The 22916-nt window shown below is 42.7% G+C and overlaps 1 protein-coding gene across 3 annotated transcripts in view; it reads left to right on the top strand.

The window, feature by feature from the left end:
- KCND3 (potassium voltage-gated channel subfamily D member 3) overlaps positions 1 to 15947 on the top strand; it is a 425461-nt gene extending 409514 nt beyond the window's left edge. For all 3 annotated transcript variants that reach the window (XM_077334907.1, XM_077334905.1, XM_077334906.1), the window contains 2 exons: positions 1393 to 1640; positions 7614 to 15947. In XM_077334907.1, the coding sequence (XP_077191022.1) occupies positions 1393 to 1640; positions 7614 to 7815 (450 nt within the window). In that variant the 3' untranslated portion in view covers positions 7816 to 15947. The remainder of the gene's footprint in view (positions 1 to 1392; positions 1641 to 7613) is intronic.
- The last annotated feature ends 6969 nt before the right edge of the window (positions 15948 to 22916 follow it).

The raw sequence follows: 22916 nt of genomic DNA, 5'->3' as shown, positions 1-22916 counted from the left end.
TATCATAATTATATAGTAAATTGCATGTATTTGGCACACAATCAAATTGAGAGATCTCCTATTCCAATGATCAAATATGGAACAAGAAATATGGAAGAAGAAATCATTTCAGTGGGTCTTTCCTAAGAAAACTTCCCCTTTGGATTATTTTATACTTATGTGCCATATTTATGACATTCAAATTTCCAAGCTACAAAGACCTCAGGACTGGCAATACTATTCAAATCAAATTTTTTATTTAAAAAAAAACCATGATCCATTTTAAAAAGCCAAGGAAACATTCAGAACATAAGAAAAACCTGTGTGATAAGGCCAGTGGTCCATCATACCACAATGGTCCAGCATATAGCTGCATACAGAAGCCAATCTGGAGGGCAAACAGAGGCCGAGGCCCTCCTCTGAATACCATTGCTGGGTATTGTACAACCAGAATTAAAATTACCCTGACTCAGTTGAAGGCAACTCAGTTGAAAGCAATATATATATGTTTTAAAACCTTGTAGATCTTTCCTAAGTTTGTTTCACTGAGTGCCACCTACTTACAGTAGGAAACAATTCATACTTTAAAAAATGAAATGAAAAAAATGCCCAGACTCAAGAACTGGCAAGTCTCCAGAGGAAGTACGCTCCACAGTTATTTGGGTAACCAGTACGGTATCTGTGCTCTCTTGTCATGCATCTATTACAGTAAAATCTTGATTATTAAATGCATAAGCCATGTGTTAGTTGAGAATGTTGCATGTCTGTTTAAACCCAAGCTTTCTTGGTAAGACTGACATTACTTAGATTAAGGAGGAAAAGTGAAAAATGTTTTTTTTTTCATTTAGTCAATTTTAGCCTTCTTCCAAGGACCTAATGGTGTCTTTAGATGTTTCCTAAATCATTCCTAGTCAAACGCACAGTCAGCTGGTGGCGCTTCTTCAGTACCTCCAGTTAAAATCCTATGCAGAGAAAATACACAGACTGTAGTTGTGACTGCAACCTAAGTCAGAAGGGAGGGAGGGAGGGGAGGGAGGGAAGGAGAAGATGATAGATAGATAGATAGATAGATAGATAGATAGATAGATAGATAGATAGATAGATAGATAGATAGATAGATAGATAGATAGATAGATAGATAGATAGATAGATAGATAGATAGATAGATAGACAGACAGACAGACAGACAGACAGACAGACAGACAGACAGACAGACAGACAGACAGACAGACATGCCACCAGCTCAAGACTGTCAGCATTGATTTGAAAGAGAGTTCTGCCATGGTTTTTAAGGGCTCAGCAAAAAAGAGAAGGAAACCTCAAACCACTTGTCTGGAGGTTTAGCCACAGGACTATTTCTGTCAGAGACCATATCAAGAAGTCGTTAACATGTGTTGGTGTTCTCCTTGACAGAACCACGAGTTCATTGATGAGCAGATGTTTGAGCAGAACTGCATGGAGAGCTCAATGCAAAACTACCCGTCTACTCGTAGCCCCTCACTTTCGAGTCACCATGGCCTAACCACGTCCTGCTGCTCTCGCCGCAGCAAGAAGACGACACACCTCCCGAATTCCAGCGTGCCGGCCACCCGGCTGCGGAGCATGCAGGAGCTCAGCACCATCCACATCCAGTGCAGTGAGCAGCCCTCACTCACCACAAGGTACAGCCAGGAGAGCACACATGTTACCACCCTCAGCGGTACTGGCAGCATCCTGCAACACCAGGCTCCAGGGTACATGGTGGGGGAATCCGGCTTGATAGAAAGGAGGACCAAAAGTAAATGTTGTTTACAATTGGAGATGTTACAGGCTCTAAACTGGAAATGATGGATTCTGACATTTTCAAACATAGACTTCAAAGTTCTGTTTTTGCAGGGAATTAATGGATATTGATTATTAGAGACCCAGAGCTCCTCCTGATCATACTGAAACAGCTGGAATTAAGCTGCAAAAGCAGTGGCCCCCAGACTTGCAAAAGCAGCCCTGGGGCTGGAAGCTGGGAAAGGGGAAGGTTTCCTCTTCTTCTCCTTGGCATTGTGATGGTGGTGACAGGCCATGGCCATTGGCCCTGGCAGTAGCAGAGGTCAGCCAAGCAAGGTACCTGACAAGGCCGCAAGGGAAAGCAACACAGACTTCTCCCTCTGCTCCTTGGATTGTCAATCACAGCAAGCCACCAATCACAGCACAGCAGTTATCTCGTGGACTGAAACTTGCTCCTCCCCCCGAGCCCTGGAAAAAAAATTGTTTAAAAGGCACTTCCACATTGTTATGTGGTAATGCCACAACACAGATGCATTTTTATTAAAAAGGAATATTGCCAAGTTGCTGTGGAAAAACACCAGAACAATACAGCATTCTGCCCCCCTCCCCTTTTGGGATTCCTGTTCTTTGGGACTTTATTTCTGACTGGATGGATTTCTGAGATGCTGAACATGGTCCCTGGAGCCCAAAAAGACATTTTGTGTTAACAATTGGCTTAAAACAAGGTGCTCAGACCCCTGGATGATCGGGAGAAGGATGCTTTATCACCTGTGCACCCCTTTCCCATCTTATTCCCCACCTCCAGAAAACAGAAAAGGGGCTGTGTTTTCCTGCCTGATCCCAAGAAGACAGTGGACACTTTAAATAAGATTTTATTTTACCTTTGACAATGTCGGTTTGCAATTGCACTGCAACACAGACTGCACCATTTTAAAAAAATTACTTGGAGCAGGAAATGGAGAGGGGAGTGTGGGTGCATGGGTGGGACAAAGCTGCCAAGACTATCATGCATTTTCCCCTCCATACAGGCTTATACCTGGTTGCTCACCAGTGGGATGCATGATTTAGGGATGTGAATCCAGTTTTGGCTATTCCTGAAATCGCAAGTTAAAAATGGCCAAAACTCGACCAAGCTATTGGACAGCCTTGGGATGCAGGTGACATCATGCGGAGGGGGCTCTAAAACCTACCAGCACTTGAAGGCTATCCAGGAACAGATTTCTTGTGCATAAATGGTCTATGATTCTATGTATTGCAAAGCTCAGGAAGGGTGAAATATAATTTTAAACCAACTTCCTGCAGAAACCTGACACTTGTCAACTCAGAACTGCTTTTCTGTTTTTCACTTGTGGGCAGCAACAATGTGGAAAGTATTGTAAGTAGCATGGCTGACTTGTTCCTTTTTTAGTAATTTTTAGTCCCTTTTTTAGTAATTCTAGTATACAGAACAGCTCTTACAATTGTTAATTGTTCAGTTGTTAATATTCAGTGCATAATTTGATCATGGGAAGTTGCCATCAGAGCCCTATTAGAGCATTCAGAAGACTAGTCCAACACACCAACATGCCCTCTAAAATAAATTCTTATGTGTTTGTTCAAGAAGAAGAGTGACTCAGCCCACAGCCTTAAAGGTACAGATTAGGAACATACATCAGTACCTCTAGGAACTTAAAGCTGATGTCAAAAGAAGAAGGGGTTTTTTTTGTACCCAGCTTTTTCCTACCAGGAGTCTCAAAGTGACTTACAATTGCCTTCCCATCTTCTCCCCACAAGAGACACCCTGTGAGGTAGTTGGGGCTGAGAGAGCTCTAAGACCACTCTTTCTGGCTTAAGGTCATCCAGCTGGCCACATGTGGAGCAGTGTGTGATCAAACCTGATTCTCCAGATTAGAGGCCACCTCTCTTAAATACTACAACATACTGGCTATTGAGGTTATTTTAGAGGAATGAGTTGTCAAGAATATCGTGCTGAAAGACAAAAATATAATGGTCATAACTACATGAAAAGCCAAAGACAGCTTTTCTTGCCAGAGTAATATAGTGGAAGCAACTATTAAAGGTTCCAGATCCTTTAGCAGTCAAGAAAACAGGAATTTTGCCTGGGCAGAAATGCTGGGTTAGCTATAGATGACATTATTGTTTTCAGAAATGGATAGGAACTGAAATATTTTAATGGCAGAAAAAAAATACAATAGTCTTTGGATTTGTTGATGTGTGTACAGTTGAATTTGGGGATCAAGTTCAGTCAGAAAAGTTCCTCTGTCAGAGCAAACAGAAACTCCCAAACTGTTATCCTTCCCACTCCCGTGCCCATTATTTATAGAAAATTAAAAAGTTGAGACCATACAATGTTGAGATCATAAAAAGTTGAGACCATAGGATCCCCAGAATTACTGCTCATCTCTAGATCACAGGGATCAGTTCCCCTGGAGAACGAATGGATCCTTGGTGTCCCAGTGAGGTCCTTCTCCTCCCCAGGCTCCAATCCCTAATCTCCATGAGTTTCCAAACCTGAAACTGGCAACCCTACCTCCCTACCCCCCACTGGTGGCCAGAGGGGCCCTGCAACTCTGCTCCTAGCATTTGGCCCTTACCATGGAAGAGAGCTCTGTGATATGGAATACTTCAAAATGGAAGAGTTGGTGGTCCTCAACAATTCTTTGCTTAAGTAAGAATTTCCCACTGCCACATCTAGGGATGTTGAAGTTTGGGGTGGGGGATCCTCTTTGTGACTCACTCAAAGAGGAATTTATAGCCTCTTTGTTTCCACAAAGGCCACCCCCTGTGTTTAAAGCAGACTTGTAATGCTGGACTCCAGCAGCCAGGCAATTGCCTGTTGAGCAGCCCTATGATTTGAATTTCATTTCTACTCTGTAATTAATCATAAGATGCAGCTGATGCAGATCTAATAGAAATGTTTCTAGCCTCGATGTCCTTAAGACTTCTGCAGAGACAGAGTAACCTGGCAAATTGAATAGAGAAGCCCAACATTGTATTAAAAATAGTAATGGATTAATCATTAGTCTTTTTCATGGAGTGGAAAAAGATACACAAGATGCAAGCTCATCTTTCTTCCCTTCCAAGACTAAATAGTAGGTATAACTGTCTAGGGATGGAAGGATTAAACACCCCTCTCTTTTCCCTGTGTATCTCAGATCAGATTTGCCTGCAGCTGCAATTTACTTCTTCAAGACACAAGGCAGATCTGGTCACAGATTCTGCAACATCTTGTCTAGTTTGGCCCTGAGGCTACAACAAAGTTGGGGGGGGGGCAAGAGGACCATGCTTTGGGCCCGGATCAGGCCTTCATTGCATTTTACAATTTCTTTTAAATGGTGGTGGAATCCTTGTGGCAGCCATGAGGACACCCTCCCATCTAATCTGGCCCACATACACACTTTTTAAATTATTCTCTCATGCATACATTGCACTGAAAAAGAAGAAAAGCAAGACATTAGCCCTGTCACCCTTTCTGAAGGTCCCTCCCTCCATCTATAACCATGTCCCTGGCTTGGAGAACTAGTTTAGATCCCCCACTCCTCCACATGCAGCCAGCTGGGTGACCTTGGGTCAATCACAGTTCTCTCAGAGCTGTTCTTATAGAGCAGTTCTCTCAGCCCCATCTACCTCACAGGATATCTATGGAGAGAGGAAGGGAAAGGAGTTTGTAAGACACTTTTAGTTAAAAGCAAGTTATAAAAAAACAGCTTTTCCTTTTCTTCTTCTTTTACTTTCATGCTTATTAACCATTAAACTAGTGAGAACTGGAAATGACCTGGAAGCTTACTGGTTGACCTTGAGCCAGTCAATCTCTCCCAGCCTAAATAACTTCACAGTTATTGTAGTGAGGATAAAATGGAAGAGGTGAGAACAGGGTTGTAGGCTGCCCACTGGGGAGAAAAGTGGTTTATAAAAATACCCACTTGGCAGGCCTATGGTAGTAACCAACTACCATAGTAGTAACCAACTACCAACACCACATGGCAGGCCTATGGTAGTAAACAACCCATCCCTAGTAACTGACCTGTGACAGGAAAAACAATGAGGTAGGCAGTAGGCCCCCCCTCAGCACCTTTCCCACCAGCTTTTCCCTGACTTCCTCCTCTTCTCTCATCTCTGCCATGTTTATCAAGCAGCTAGAGCAGACCAATGTCATGGCAGCTAGGGTCTCAAAGCAAGGTGGGCTTGGGGAATTTTGTACTTTCTCCCCCTCCCCCTCCCTGTACCCAACCAATTTGGAGTAGTGGTTAAGAGGAGTGGCCTGTCATCTGGAGAGCTGGATGTGATTCCTTTTCCTCCATATGCAGTCAGCTGAGTTATCTTGCACTAGTCAGAATCCAGTTAGAGATGTTCTCACAGAGCATTCACAGTTTCTCTCAGAGCTCAGCCCCACCTACCTCGCAGGGTAACTGTTGTATGGAGAGGAAGGGGAGGTGATAACATTTTTTTAATTGAAAACATTTATTAGTTGTCCTTCTACCTTGTGGAACTCACAGTTCGCTTACAGTGTAAATACTACAATTATAAAAATACATAAAATACCACAATTTAAAACCACAATTAGGACTGCCAATAAATTTTAAAAACTATACTAGTCAAATACAGTCCTAAATAAAACTTTCATCAGTTTCCTTCTCAAGATTTAAAATGAGAGGAGCAGGTTTATCTCCCTGCGGAGGCTGCTCCATAGTCACCTGGCTGCCTAGGGTTACTAGCCTCCGGGTGTCACCTGGGGATCCTCTGGAATTATAGCTTATCTCCAAAATACAGAGAAAATGGCTGCTTTGGAAAGTGGACTCAATAGCACTAGACCTCACTGGAGTCCTTGTGCTTCTCAGGCTCCATCTCCAAATCTCCAGGCACTTCCCCACCTGGGAATGACAACCATCTCCTGCTGGTGGCCAGGAGGGCCCTGGCAACTCTAACTGCCTCTGAAGAATTCTTGGGGAAATGGGACAGTCATGAGAGCCTCTCCCTGAGATATGGGCGAAGACAAGCCACAAGCCATGTAGGGCTTTAAATGACAAAACCAGCTCCTTGACTTAGGCTTGGAGGCAGATTGGAAGCCACTATAATTGCTGAAGTATTATAATCACATGCTTCCAGTAGCTGATCCTAACCAGCAGTCAAGCTGCAGCATTCTGTACTAGGGCAGCCTCTGAATGCTCTTGCTGCCGCTAAACTGGAGAACTGGTTTGATTCCCCACTCCTCCAAAGGAAGTCTTCTGGGTGACCTGGAGTCAGTTACAGTTTCTCTCACAGCTTTCTCAGCCTCACAGGGTGTCTGTTGTGAGGAGAGGAAGGGTAGGTGATTGTAAGCTGCTTGGAGACTCCTTCTGGTAGAGAAAAGCAGGGTTAGAAAAACCCCACTCTCCTCCTCCTCCTCTTCCTCCTCCTCCTCCTCCTCCTCCTCCTCCTCCACCTCCTCAAGGGTTGTCCCAAGTACAGCATACTGCAGAAGTCCAGTCTAGATACAATTAAGGGATGGAGATGGATCACTGTGACTAAATCTAACTGAACCAGGGATGTGTGCTATTGGTGCACCAGCTGAAGCTGGACAAAAGCAGTCCATACAGCCCCCTGGTTTTCAAATATGTCAAGTAAAACTCCCAAAATGTGAACAGGCTTTTCAAGGGAAGCATAACCCCATGCAAGACAGAAGATATTTCAGGTCCCTGGTCTGCTTTTCTGTTAACCCAGAGCACCTATGATTGTTTTGTCCTCGCAACACCTTGTTTCAGTCTAGAGTTGATAGCCTCAACCAAAGATAAAGACCAAAGATTTCAAGAATGTATGGGGAATGGGATGGAGTGCAGCCCTTGCCTTAAAGTCCCTCTAAAGGTTTTTTCATTTTAATGTATTTTGTCTTACAGCCGTTCCAGTCTAAATATGAAATCAGATGATGGGCTGAGACCGAACTGCAAAGCCTCCCAAATAACCACAGCAATCATCAGCATCCCAACCCCTCCGGCGCTCACACCAGAAGGCGAAAACAGGCCCGCCCCATCCAGCCCCAGCCATTCCACGAACGTTACCACCACGAGCAGCAACATTGTCAAGGTTTCAGCTTTGTAAGGCTTTGTCAGTCGGAGGAAGTGGTCAGAAGGCCAACGTTTCTCTCCCTTTCCCCACCTCCATGTTCCTTCTTTGCTGCAAATTGTGCCTAGATGGATGGATGGATGGACAGTTAGACCAACCTGACCAACATCTAAGAATTCATAACGGGGGAGGGGGTCTGCTGAGGCAGCTTCCTTCAAACTCACGTTCATGCTATATAGTGAGTTCAGAAGAAACAGGAAGCTGGGGGTGTGGAGGGGAGTGGAAGGATCTATTTGTTGATAAACAAGAAGAAAACGTGTTCCAGGATATGGAGCATAGAATAGTTTCCAGAAAGTGGAAAAGGAAGTCCTGTCATAGCTACAAGGAAGTCAATAAAGAAGCAGAATTATAACACTGTGTATCTCAGCACCTTTGTAAAGGTTTTTAATGGATAATATTTATTCATGAGGAAATGACTGAAAAAGGTGATAAAATGGATTTTGTGACTTTTTATTTCTTCATGCAGCAGAATCTTTAATCAACCAAAACGACACATTTTCTTTCTTTTATAGCTGAAGGTTTAGACAAAGAAGTCACCTATTACAGAAGTTTTACTTTTCATTCTTGTGTGTGTGCGTGTGTGTGTGCATGCATGCGTGTGGGTGTGTGTGTGTGAAAGCGAGCAAGAGAATCACAAAACTGGCACACTGTAACAACAAGAGTTCTGAGCACATGTTCCTGTTTCCTGGCTCAACCCTGCAAAGACTTACTGTTTGCATGGGCCACAACATGCTTGAAGTAGCTCCTGTAGAACCAGCGGTTCTACTGACTGTGCATCCTGTTCTGCATGAGTGTGTCTTTGCAGGCTTTAGCCTCGAGTACACAGTAGCAAACAGACACCTGCATGCAATCACACACACAAGCACCAATAAAACTTTTCATTGTGGATGGCATCCTTTCTTAAGACAAGTTTTGTAATTGCCTTTTAATTCAACACAAATTGCAGTTGCAAACAGTGTATTTGTCTGCTAACTATTGTCTGCGGTTAGGGGAATCATATTTGTTGGGGAGAAGGTGAGAAAGGCTTTAGTAGTCCACCACAAATTTCTGCTTTTTGTATTTTTTTTTCCTGTTAACACTGGCTTGTAAAGAATGTGACTAGATTGCCAGTCCTGTATTTTTTAAAAGTGATCATAGGGGGAATTTTATTTTTAAATCTTGTACACACCAGTTTCACAGAGGGCAGAATCATTCCAAGCAACTGCGCCAGATGTTCATAAAGACTCTATAATCTATGCCCATACTTTCCTTTATTTCCCCTGTTTTTGTATGTGTTTCTTTGGTAGTAATGAAAGTGTCTCCCTTTGTATATAGTAGCCAGCTAGTCAATCAATCTGTCCTCGAAAGGATGACTTCAGGAGCCAACTGTTTTGCATGGACTGACACTGTGTCTCATTTTGTAATACAGTCCTGTGGCTCTTAGTGACAGCTTCTGGGCTTCATTGGCTTGATGGATTTTAAAAAAACAAACAAATACTTGACTTCCCCTTGTCAAAGCATAACTTCTTGTCAAAGAGGAGGATCACTCCTAGGTTGCCGGGGTCTACTTTACATTAGAGTACCATTTCTAAACAATTTAGAAAACAATTAATAGATGGTTGAATATATGTTTCAGAATAGCTCACCAGTTGTTAAATATTGTTATACTGTTTAGAACGCTTAGGACCGTGGGTTATAGCCATCTATGAGGTTTTATAGTGATGTTGTCATAACGTGTCTCCCATGAGTTCAATCCTCTAGGATCTCCATTCATGTAAACAGGGCTTATACCAATATGGAGCTTTGTTGACTATACCCTAACTGTTCATGCATTTTACCCAATGAATTAATCTTTATACATTTATTTAACCCTCAATGTAGCTCAAGTCTTTCTTCCAAATACATTTTAAATCCCCACCACAATATCTTTTCTAGCCTTCTTTCCTTTTTGGAAAATTGCCACAAGATGTAACACGATGTTTTGACTTGGATTGGGGTATCTTTGCTGAATTTTAGGAGCTTTTGCAAGTCCCAAATCATGTCCAGAATATGTTCCCCTGGGGAAATAAGTTGTCTTTTTTTAAAGCTCTGTTTTTGTGGGTTGCCACGAAATCACTGCACACTAAACCAATGAATTCATGTAGGGTGAATTTAGGTAGAGTGCCAGCCTAGCTAGTTGGGTGTAGCCACCGAATAAGCCTAATGTTCATTTGAGGCCATGCTGAAAGAAAAGGTATGTGGTGATGGTGGACAAGCTATGAACATGTCTCCATAACCAGCAATGAAACAACAATCCATTAACATATTTCTGAAGAACCCACTATTCTAGTAATATGAGGCAGGCCTTAAGTAATCCACAGTGTGAGTCCAATTAATTTTTATTGTCAGGGCTTTGCTAAGGAACAAATGAAGTACTACTAAGGAAGGAAGTGCCTTTGAGTCTTTGCAGGGTAGTTTCCACCCATTGCTGAGTAACCATAACCATCCCAATACCATTTATAAACAGTGGCAGATGAGCCAGACCCTCCTGAGCCACAGTCCAGTCACATTGCATACATCTCTGTAGGCCTTCCAGAGATAATTTTCCTCCATTCTCTTACTGCCCCTTGAAATGAGTGCTGAGGCATGGTTCTGAGTGTCAGTGGTCCACAGATTGCTACAGAATGGGACAATCTTTGTTTCTTGCTCTTTGGAAGATGTACCCTTATGCAACCCCTCTGCTTGGAAACGGGGAACAAGTGAAGGGGGACATCAGTGCCAATGAATGTTGCAGAGCCCTGGCATTAGGTAAATGGAGCAACATTATGTGTTGTGACATGTAATGAAATTTAAGCACCAGCTTAATGAGTTGCTTTATTAGCAAAACAACCCAATGCATCATGCCACTGGCTGTTCTGCCCACTGATCTGATTTAAAAACATTGTCCCAAGGAGGTCAATGCTGAATTAGCAGGATGCATTGCAACAAGAGTGAACAGGTGCAATAGAGAAAGGGACCTTATGTAAAAAAATGAGTTTTGGGAAGTGAGCCTTGTCATCCAGGAGGTATGAAAAACTGCCTCACTGGAAATTCCTTCTTCTGTACATCTCTTAAAAGGGAACCTGATCCTGCTCTGAATCTGGCCAACCTAACACTGAACGTGCCTTTATACGGAGAATTGCATGTTTCTTTGTATGACTAGAGTGAATCAGAATATTATGAAGTGCAAGACTCTGCTTTTGTTCGTATACCTGGTTGTTGCATTTCCAAATGAATAGACTCTTTCTTTCAGTTCCTTAAGATAATCAATATTTGGAATTCTTTTAAAGCTTCCCAGACAATTTCTGTGAATCAAAACCACATCTGTTTAATTTAAAAGTTAATTTTAGCTTAGAATCTTCACGAACACATTCCTGTGGCCTCAATTTGTATGTGTGTCATAAACCAAGAGTAATAAACGGCGGAGAGCAGGACATTCTGTCACTGAGTGGTTGACAGAATTTGGCAGGAATTTGCTACTTGATTGTACAGACTTCTGTACATGCACAGAAAATTCTTGGATCAGATAATGAAGTCTTGGGACCAACCCAAAGGCATGATGAATTAAAACTTTAAGGCTTAGAACTAGTGATTTAGAACCATTCAAAAGGCAATCGTATTTAAACTGTTTATAAAAAGTTGCCCTAAGATAAAATGGAATGCCTCTTAAAAAACAACAACAACAACAACCCTGAGATTGCAAACATGGAATCAATAATATCCATGTATAGAATAAAAGCCTATTCTGAAGTATCTACCACATGCTAGTATGACCAAGAAACAGAACCCAAGGGGCAATTTACTAGAAGCCGATGATTGTCAATGACTAAAGTCATGGTGGTTAGCAGAGGCACAAGCTTAAATTCCACCCAGAAGTAACCTTATATTCCCCACAGGAGAGTACGGCAACCACTCTCTTTTGTGGATAACAGTAAAATGTCATCTTACATGAGTGACATTAAAACATTCCACTTGAGAGATGATGCTGGGGTCACTGCAAAACCTGCTTTGCAGCCTGGGACTGTGTGGTGCAACCTTCACTGGCATTGACACCACTGGACAATGACCAATGGATCATGAGCCCCTATAGAGCTGCAATTTCCCATGGCCACAGAGAGGACTCCTTTTTAGCAGGGGCAGTCATATCATGCCTGATGTCCTAGGGCCCCCTGCTGCTTCCTGGGACAAAAGGTGAATCCTAGGACCAGAAAGACTGCGGTGAGTGTATCTGCATGCATGTGCATACAATCCCAAAGGAACTTGCCAACGCACAAGCCCTTCTTCCATGCACATGCCTCACTTGAATACTGATAAGTATTTTGCAAACTGTCCAAAATACTAGTCCCTCATGTTTTTTTCTTCTTCTCCTTTTCCTATATTGCTTATAGCATACAACACAAAACCTTTTCCCCTAGCATCATTCCCTTTGACTAAGACATGAAAGAGTATTGACAATTCTCGTGATGGTATAAATTAATTAATTAAAGTAGCAGTCAATCGATCAATAACTTATTCTCCCTCACTGCAAAAGATTTGTAGGTTGTAAGCTTGCTTAAATCACATTGATTTTAATATTTAAGGTGCAGGGTTTACAGCCATCATCTTTTTAATAGCTGCATCCACTGCTGAAGTCCCACAATTAGAAAAGAAAAAAAGATTAGAGCCAGTAGTTGTGGAAGACAACGTTGTTTCCCAACAATGCCCCGCCTTGTGCCCTAAAAAGGATATCAATCTAGCAATGATGAATATGTTTCTTTCCTTGCTGTCAAGCTGTCTCACAAAACCATGGGCCCTGTGTATTTTCCATCCCAAGCCAGTTCCGAAACATTGAGTTCCTCGCATCACTTAACACCTGATGTCACATTTCAAATGGCTTTATTGCCATTCATCTATAAACAGGCATGAACAAGAATTTGTTGAATGACAGTGGCCAAGATCATATGCATATGTGGCATCCTACCTTATTACCATATCACTTAATGCCAAATGCAAATTGTTTATTCAAAAATGATTTCTCTAAGTCAATAGACATAAAGCAACATATTGCATGTCTTAGGCTTTCCTATTCTCTTCCATAAAGAGAAACACATGCATGAGAACGCTGCAGAAACATTTATTCTAATTTACCAAATCTACACCCCACCTTTCTGCCCTCATAAGGGCCACCAAGATGGCCAATAAATTAAAACATACATAATAAAATCACATATTAAAAACCATTCAAAACACACCATCAGAACAATTAAAACCAGAACTAAAATAAATATAAATACAACAATTAAAACATTGGGCAAGAAGGAGGAGTCACTGAGGAAACACCAAATGAAACAAACAACAACAAAAAAACATTTAGTCACTGATGGAAGATAACAATAGAAGGGGATGAGAGATGGGGCAAGAATTCTCTCTGTCAGGACAGAGTTCCAAAGTTTTTGTGCCATGACCAAAAAGACCCTGTCTTATGTTGTCACCTAATCTCATAAGCAGGGCCTTGGAAGATGGCCACAGTGTAGGTTTATAAGGGAGTAGGAAGTCCTTCAAACGCACCCTATTGCCATTTCTTGGAAAGAGCACTGATAAACTACAAATAATGGGCCTAATCGCAGCAATTTATATCTTGCTGACTTCAGTGAGGCAAATATAAGCATGTGCTCAGCTTGCTTTCCCATTAAAGTAAGGTGCTAAAATGGCTGCTCTGTTGCCAATGTGATTATTGACTCTTATTCCCACTGAAGACCATCTGCCATATAATGTCTCAGAACTGGGGGGATGTGAAATAGGCATGATGTTCTTAAGCAGGGTTTGAAGCTATTTCAACATTACTAGCTGTTTTGCTAAGAACAGAGAAACAACAAAATTGAATCCACACTTGCATCCATTGGATTAAACACCTATATGCACATGCTAGGCCATGTTGTTTTTCCTTCTCATGATTCCTTGCAGGTCCTAAGAAAGGAAAACAGTTTGGAAATCACTATCCTCAAAATGGCCTCCTCTCAGATTTTTGAGTTTTTAGGGAATTTGAGCATCTTAATTCTGCCTCTTCTTTCCCTTCAATCAACTCTCAGCGACTGTTTATGCACTGGGAACTGGGAACTTCACTGCCCCAGATCCTGTGCAGGAGCACAAATCGTGGGCGGATGAGGCGCACTGAGCCAAATGCTCCTCCGTGTGGGTGCAGGAAGAGGTGGGGCAACCTGCCACAACTAAAACTCCAGCCTGCAGCCCGGCATGAAACCTCCAGTGCATAAACAGTCAGCTACACTCAACATTCTAAACTTCCTGGAATATATTCAGCTCAAAAGGAAGGGGGGGGTATACAAACGGATGTTTTTCTGCAAAACTGGGCTTCAATTACAAACCTTTTCCATAGGTTTTACTTCTTTGGTGATTATAATGAGGCCTGGTCACGATTAAAAGCAATGAGTTTATACTTACTGTTTATGTTTTAATATAAACAATTCCCATCCCCCTTTCCACTTTTCAAAACCATTAAAACAACAAATCAAAAAGACCAAAAAGAGAAAAAGCAATACAAGAACTTTTTTTGTTTTAAAATGGCTTGTTGTGCAAAACTTTTCTACAGAAAAGTAGCTCCTTTTCGCAGTAGTGGGCTTGTTTGCATTCTGTTACCACCACCCCAGAAATTAAAATGTGTTGTGAAATAAGTTGTCACCTAAATATTTTTTTAAACCAGGAGATAATTAGCATATTGTTCTCATCCTTTGCAAAGGCTGATCAGTCACAATAAATTGAGCTGTATCTTTGTAACTCAGGTTTTCAATAGCAATGGCCATAGACAAATGTCATCTCCGAGAGAAATTCCTTCAAGGTTCTTTATGACAAACATAAAGTGATTCAGTTCTTAGGGTGGCAATCCTAAAGACACTTACCTGGGAGTAAATTCTGTAGAATGCAGTGAAACTTACTTCTGCTTAGGATTGTTCTGAAAATCTCTGGATCGGAACTCTTGAGTTCTGTAAATGACTCACTGTGTCTCCTGGAAAAAGCCACACTCTCTATAGTGTCTCAGTTTATTCACCTGTAAGGTGGAAGTGCTATCAAAATAATCTCCTGGTTCAACAATGACCATTCATGACCATTGAATTAATCCATGGAAACTTGAATAAGTACATTTTCATTTGGGATACCAAGTTATCCTGTCAAGCAGAACAATATTAATGGTAGAAATGTGTTTTAAGAGACTACACACATTCTTAAAAAATGGCTACCAATGGCTGCTAGCCAGGATGGCCATTGCTGCTCTGATATTAAACTCTGGTTGCCAACTGCCAAAGTTCCAGAGTAAATTAGTCATTGTTTGATGGCATATGGAGTTACAAGTCTTGTAAGTGGGTCCTCAAGACAACACAACATTGGTGTAATGTAGGAAGGGAGTACCCAGTTTCCAGTGTGGTTCTTTGCAAAATATTTGGGAACCATGGGGATAACTTTATCATTAACAGCTATGTCATTTTTGCTTATCATAGCAAGTATAGATTAATCAGGCAACGGGACCAAATAACAAATATTCTTTATAGTCTTGGTTTCAGCCCATGGTTTCTTGCTTTTGTGTGTGTGCACACGCATATGTATTGGTTTTTATCCCTTTGCTAGGCACGGCAATTTAAACAGCCATGCAGAAGAGATCACAAATCCATCTCATATGCATCCGTTTCTCGGTTCTCTGTTGTGATCATGACTAGAGTTGCAACTGGCTCCACGGACCAATGAACTATATTAAAGAACATGTGTAATGATGGTATATTTTTGATAAATCAGTGAGACATTCCAATGCAATGGTGTTTGCATTAGAGGTTTTATGTCGTCACCAATACCTTCTCTCAATTGCATTATTTTCTATTTTCATACTCTCAATGGGCTTTGCTTATGAAACATCACAACCGACTGAGACAAAATGTACTGTACAAAACTGCAGGTAGATTCATTTGAGGAAAACTTTATCAAGAATCCTGAGTTTCCTGTTGTCTTCTTTTGAATCTGTAGTGCATATGTTGAAACTTGTATATCATTTACAGTACTGCGTCTTGTGCCACTGCTATACCTGATGTATCCAATCTGGATTAAATGGAATATGTGCCACAAAGCAATGAACTCTTGTAAATTTCTTTATTGGGGCTCTTTGATTACATCAAATCAGTCATGAGATCCTACCTCAAAATTCTACCCACTAAATGACTGTCCTAGGTCATTCTTGAAATACTTCTAGGAAGCTCCTGCCAGTGGTTATTCAGCCTGCTACATTTTATTCCCACCCTTTCTAGTCCTTTATTGCCCGGACTGCTAATTTCAGGGCTTAATTTCTGAGTCCTCCTCCTCTGTCTCTCTCCAGACTTCAAGAGGGCAATATGTGCTGTAGGCCTTTTTCAGGTATTTAGAATGCCTGTCTCATCTTTTGTATCACAGTATGGATTCTTGTATGCACAAATATCCCTTCCTTTCTTAAGGCAACAAATCTCATGCGGATTTTAGATTCCCCTCCCCTAGCACGTAAGCAACCCAAGTTAACACTGCAAAATATTTTTCCCCTATACTTCCCTTTTGTCATTTGAACACTGTATACAATTTTGCTCCTATAGGAAAAAGCATGGCTAAGAATGCAAAATTATTCTTATTTGGTCCGATTAGAATTTGAAAAGCTAGAAACAAGCATTTAAATTCCCAGGAAGGAAATCCTCAAACTGCCTTACAAGTTGAGGAAAAAATATTCTGTGTGGTTTGCAGGATCTGTGCTCTTGGGTTAGTGTCTGCTGGAGTTTGCTGGAGCCTTGCCTTTGAAACAGACCTGCAATTAGTTATTATATTTATATCCTGTTTGTCTTTCACTGTGAAATGCAAAGTGCAAAGTGCCTCGCCCGCCATTGGCTCAGCCCCCACCCCAGCCTAGCACCCACAGTGGGCCTGAGGGAAAGGGAAGTAAGCTTCACCTAAGTCCCCCTTCCCATTCTGATCTCGCTTGCTTTCTCCTGCAGCCACTGGAGTGGGTCCCTCTTTTCAGCCCCCTTTTTTTTGTTTACATTTTATGGTTTTCTCACTGACAGAAAAGTAATCCATACCTGCCCTCTGGTTATTTTGTGGTTCTCTGGTAGAAGCTCACAGACAAGTCTGAGACTTCCCCTGGGCAACAGAGTGTGGATAGGATTTTCAAGAGGTCTCCCATGCTGTCGCTGTCATATTTGGCTAAGGGGCTAAGTGGGTGGAGAGTGGGCATGGCCGGAACAGTGAGGGGCCAATCAGAAGGTGCGAAGTGAAGCACCTTCCGATTGGGCCCTTGCCAGAAAAAGCCAGAGCTCTGGCCAGAAGCTGGACCAACCACCATAAGTAGGCAGTCAGTCTGGCCACTGGCCTCACTGCCAGGGAGGGGGCAACGGATGGCTTCCCCGGGGGCCCCCGAGTTAAAGATGCGGCAGGTCTGCTCGGAGGTCCCCAGGGGAGCTGCACCATCATTGGGGTGGAGAGCCACCAGGGCAAAGCCGGCATTCATTGGGGGGAGCAGCGAGAGGGCCGGGGATGGCTTCCCCAGTCCCGCAGCGCACGCACACCGCTCTGCGGGGCCAGGGAAGGAAAGAGGGGGTGGGTGAAGGCCCGCATTTGCCAGGAGGGAGGGAGGGGGCAGGTGATGGCTTTCCTGGCCCTGCGGAGTACACCTGCCGCTCCGTAGCACTGGGGAAGGCCCGCATTCGCCAGGGGAAGGGAGGGGGCCAGGAATCGCTTCTCCAGCTCCGCAGAGTGCATCCGCCGCTCCACAGGTTCAGGGAAGGCCCACGTTCATCGGGTGGGGGGGGAGGGGTCTGGGGATAGCTTCCCCGGCCCCGCAAAGCGTACCCGTTGCTTTGGGGGGCTGGGGAAGGCCCACATTTGCTGGGGGGAGGGAGGGGGCTGGGAATTGCTTCCCCGGCCCCGCAAACCGCCTCTGTACAAGGCCAGGAAAGGTCCACTTTCACCAGGGGGAGGGAAGGGCAGCAGATGCGCTCCGCGGGCCCCAGGTAAGCCGCAAAGGGAGCCTCCTGTGGCAGTGGCACTGCGGGGGGGCTTACCCCCTCCCTTTAGGTCTGTAAGAAGAAGAAGAAGAAGAAGAAGAAGAAGAGTTAGTTCTTATATGCCGCTTTTCCCTACCCAAAGGAGGCTCAAAGCGGCTTACAGTTGCCTTCCCATTCCTCTCCCCACAACAGACACCCTGTGGGGTGGGTGAGGCTGAGAGAGCCCTGATATCACTGACTGGTCTGAACAGTTTTATCAGTGCCATGGCGAGCCCAAGGTCACCCATCTGGCTGTATGTGGCGGAGTGCAGAATTGAACCTGGCATGCCAGATTAGAAGTCCGCACTCCTAACCACTAAACCGCCATGGTGAGAGAGCTTCCAGGCCCAAATGGGGGCTCCTTCCAACTCCACTTAGGCGGGTGGGGGCTTTCTAAGCCCGTTCTTAAGAATGGGCTTTGAATCTAATACTAAATAAACTTCAGCAAGATTCCTGTGGCATGCCCTTCTATGAGCCCAGGATAAAGAAAAGCAGTTGGATTACTACAGTATAAAACCAAAAGCCCGGGTATATTCGTAACATTTTGAGATTGAATACAGGTATTGAAGTACCAATTTTCGCACAAGTGAGAGGAACAACCACTGAGGAAAATTCCCTTTGAAAACGGGAGATATCTGGAACCCGTTCTGGTTGGATGCTACAATAAACCTACATAATAAGAAGAGACTTTTTACTTTTCTTTATCCTGTATTAGTTTTTTTAACACTCTTAGTAGCCTTGGGATAGCTTTTTTTATCTTTTTGTGTAACACTACAAACCGTCTGCTGGAGAAGACTCTTGCGAGTCCCTTGGACTGCAAGGCGAACAAACCGGTCAGTCCTAGAGGAGATCAGCCCTGAGTACTCCTTAGAAGACCAGATCCTGAAGATGAAACTCAAATACTTTGGCCACCTCATGAGAAGGAAGGACTCCCTGGAGAAGAGCCTAATGCTGGGAACGATTGAGGGCAAAAGAAGGGGACAACAGAGAATGAGGTGGCTGGATGGAGTCACTGAAGCAGTAGGTGCAAACTTAAATGGACTCTGGGGAATGGTAGAGGACAGGATGGCCTGGAGGATCATTGTCCATGGGGTTACAATGGGTTGGACATGACTTTGCACCTAATAACAACAACAACAAACCGTCCCTTTTGCCTGTATTTCCTTCTATGAGCCCAACTACTAACCAGTACCATAAGATAAAATGAAGATCTGCCTTGTTGTTTTTTGATGGCATCTCAAAGTGGCTTACAATCACCTACCTTTCCTCTCCTCAAAACAGACAGGCTGGGAGAGCTCTGAGAGAACTGTAACTGCCTAAGGATCACCCAGCTGGCTGCATGTGGAGGAGGAGTTGGAAATCAAACCTGGCTCTCCAGATTTCAGGCTGCCGCTCTTAACCACTACACCAAGCTGGCACTTTTGGGGTGGGTTGTTACAATCCAGTCGTTCATTTGCTTTTTATGTAGAAGGTCCCAGAGAAAACATTCTGTTCTATTTATTGAAACATTTATATCCTGCTTTTCCCTTTGTAACTCAAAGCATTTAACAATGAGACCTGCAAGACACACTTGGTAAATGTTCCATTTTGTCATTGCATCTTCTAATTCAACATAAGCACAAATCCAGTGTGTTATGGGCTGGAGGGAGCAGAGAGGCTGAAGTGGCTATTCTACATTGAAGACAAGATTCTGTGTCACTACCCAACAGCAGTGCCCATTAACCTCTTCCCACTTAGTAATAGATTTACAATGGCTGGCAGTGCAAAAGGTAAACACTCATGCAGGGCCCTGCGTTGCTTTAACAATAGCCCTTTTATTACAATCTCTGCAACTGGATATTAGCTTAGATTTCAGATCTGGGGAACAATACCATCTCACTTAATTTTTGATCTCTGTACAAGTACTAGTTTAAAGGCCTCTTTTGAGTGGCTGTGCTTTTAAATTGGATCTTAAACTAAAAGGGTAGATGGACACTGAAAAGACAAAGAAGTATCTCTTATGGGTTACCATTCATTTTTCATGCTTGATTGAGGCTTGGATGGGGGAGGGGGGGCAGGCCAGGGAAGGTATTATTGCCATGTTGTTTCTGCTTTTATTGTGATTTTGTTGTCTCTTTTAATAGGGTTTTTATTGGGGGTTTTATCAGACATCTGTAACCCGTCACGAGCTGGTCTGGGAGTGGCGGGCAATAAATTAAATAATAATAATAGTAATTGGAGAACCCAGATGAGACAACTCCACTACAAAAGCAAAATTAGCCAAGCTAAGAATTCCTGCTTTTTCTTAAATTTGAGGTCGGCTCTCATAATTTAGAGTGAAGGTTCAAAGGCATGCAACAGAGTCCAGGGCATGACTGGGTAACAAGAGAAAGCATGTTATGCCAGTTGCTAAAACAGGCTTTCTCAGCCAGGGTTTTGTGAAACCCTGGGTTTCTTGATGACCCTAGAAGGGGTTCCCAAATGAGTGGGAGTTAATTGTTTATATATTTTTTTAATTTGTTAAACATTAATCGAGTGATATGACCATATATGGCCCTATTGATCCCCCTACTCCCCCAAAATGGCCAGTGTTGGGCCTGGAAGGGGTGGGAAGGGTAGGGGCCGGAAATGGGGAGGGGCTTCAACTATAATCTGCACAATCGCACCACTTCTGGGGTTCCTTGAAGCTTGGAAAATGTTCCAGGGGTTCTCAATGGTAAAAAACCTGAGAAAGGCTGTGCTAGAGACTTGATGAGATGAGCTCTGTCTTCTAGCTCTCAGGAGACATTGAAAGGTAACAAATAGATAGTAACTAAATTAGGGAAAGATCGATGTATTTTTGTTGGTTCCTTTATAATCATGCAACCTTAGTTTTACTATATAAGTCAAGTACTAATGTGCCCCAACCCCCATTGTTTTATGTAAGGTGATTTGTACTACGTCCTATTTTCTATTAAGGATACCATGTCTCCCCTCCTCCAACGTCTGTAGAAAGGGAAGGGTTGAAAAGTGTTGAGAAGAGGGCTCAAGCAGTGGATTGTTTCCTCCATGGCTGTTGAGAGACAGAGGCAGAGGGTCTTATTTACAGAACTGGGAGAGAAGTCAAGGTGTTTCTCTCCAGTAAAATCAGAGCCCTGGAGTAGCAGCAGTCTTTATTTATTATATTTATTATAGTTATATATAACCCTCCCTTGTGACTCAGGATGATGGTAGCAAGGTGAGGTTAAAGGGTATTATTATTATTATTATTATTATTTAATTTCTAGACCGCCCTTCTCCCAATAGGTCTCAGGGCGGTTTACAACATAAATAGTTAAAACACAATAAAATCCCCATAAAAACCCCAAGGGGTAGAGGGGTGGCCCATTCTGGTCAGCCAGGACTGCCTCCAAGCAGCAGTGTTTTGCACCAAGCCATTTCTTTGGAGTGGGTTGTACAGTCCTAGCATTTATTGTTTTAAATGTATTCGAAGGTTTAGCCTATAGTAACTTATACTGGTTTCACAAAGACATGGAGTTCCAGGTGTAATTTTATCCTATATGGAGAAGAGCCCGTTTTTTGTTGTTCTTTTGCAGTAGGTTCCCAGTCCAACTCCTGACATCTTCAGTTTAAAGGACCAGCATTTGATGACTTGGGAGACTTTGGAGAGGTGCTGCCAGTCTGAGAAGACAATACTGACCTTGCTAGATCAACAGTCTAATTCAGTCTAAGGCAGCTTCATGTGTGTTTCAAATTCTCTGACATTGCACCACCCACCCATTCCGAGACTGCCCACCCAAATTTCAAGCAGATAGGGAAAAATATTCATTTGTTTTATTGGAACATGTATATTCTACATTTCCCTTTGTAAGTCAAAGCCACTGACAATGTTCCATTAAAATCCTAAGTGTAAAAAATAAAATAAAAATTCGAAGTGCTTCCAAAGATAGTGCCACATTTTACCTCCTCAAAAAGTCCATTTCATAGATGGAAGCTATTTCTGAGCAGAAAAAAGCAGCCCAGGATAAAGAAGTAAAAACTACCAAAATTTAATCGGCACATGAAGATCAATGGAAAAATATGGTCCTTCAAAGGTATGGCTCCCAGTCCGTGAACGGCTTTACATTATGACCAGTGCCTTTAATCGAACCCTAGATCAAACCAGCAGCGAGTATTGTTGATTTAAAATTAGCAAGATGCATTCCTATGAACTAGCCCCAGCCAACTATACAACTATTCCATTCTGAAAGAAGTGTAATTTCCAGCTGCCTTCAAGGGATAGCTCCACAGTGCACCTTTGTAATCAAACTGTAAGCACATAAAAGCATGCCTCAGTGCAATCTGACTGACAGAAGGTAAAGGGTGAGAAAGTTAGTAAACTATGCCTACCTTATAGAAGGCTCATGCACTAACCTTCTTTTGTTCAAAACAGCAAAGCCCCCCATAGTTCTTGACTGCCTATGTGGAGCAAATTCAACTCCACGCTAAACAAGCAGGTTCATTTCCTCCAGAACATCAGCCTCCTTGATCACCATTTTTGGGTTTGGATGAGCAATTGTTCAGAATTGAGACAATGAGATGCTATTAAGATGCTTAGCAAGTCCTCCAAGTAGTAAAACCTTCCATTTAATACAAAATGAATCACCAAACATTTTTCAGAATTAGTAGCTATGGTTAGTATTAATTTTAAGGGGTGGTATTTTGCAACCGTGATGATGCTCAGTTCACCTGACTCATTCAGCTTGGAAAATTCTGCAATCAGAATTCAGGAGTCTAAAGTGAAGCAATCACAGAACGACAGGGTGACCTGCATCCTACCAAAGCACAGCAACTAACCAACTAAATCTGAATAAAGGGCAACTGGGGACAATTTGACCCACGGTGTTTAAAGAAATTACAAGTAAAGCACAGCTCCTTTAGGGATCAACAAGGTAGCCCAGTACAGGAAAAATTGAGAAGTGGACACATCTAGCATCATTGCTAAATGCGATAAAATCCAAATGGTTATGATTAAAAAACAAAACATTTCTTCCCCACTCCTGTTATTAACCATATATCACACTAGATGGCATCATTTTTCTC

The sequence above is a fragment of the Paroedura picta genome, chromosome 4 (genome assembly GCF_049243985.1).
Source record: "Paroedura picta isolate Pp20150507F chromosome 4, Ppicta_v3.0, whole genome shotgun sequence".
NCBI lineage: Eukaryota > Metazoa > Chordata > Lepidosauria > Squamata > Gekkonidae > Paroedura > Paroedura picta.
This window is presented reverse-complemented; position numbering and strand designations above follow the sequence as displayed.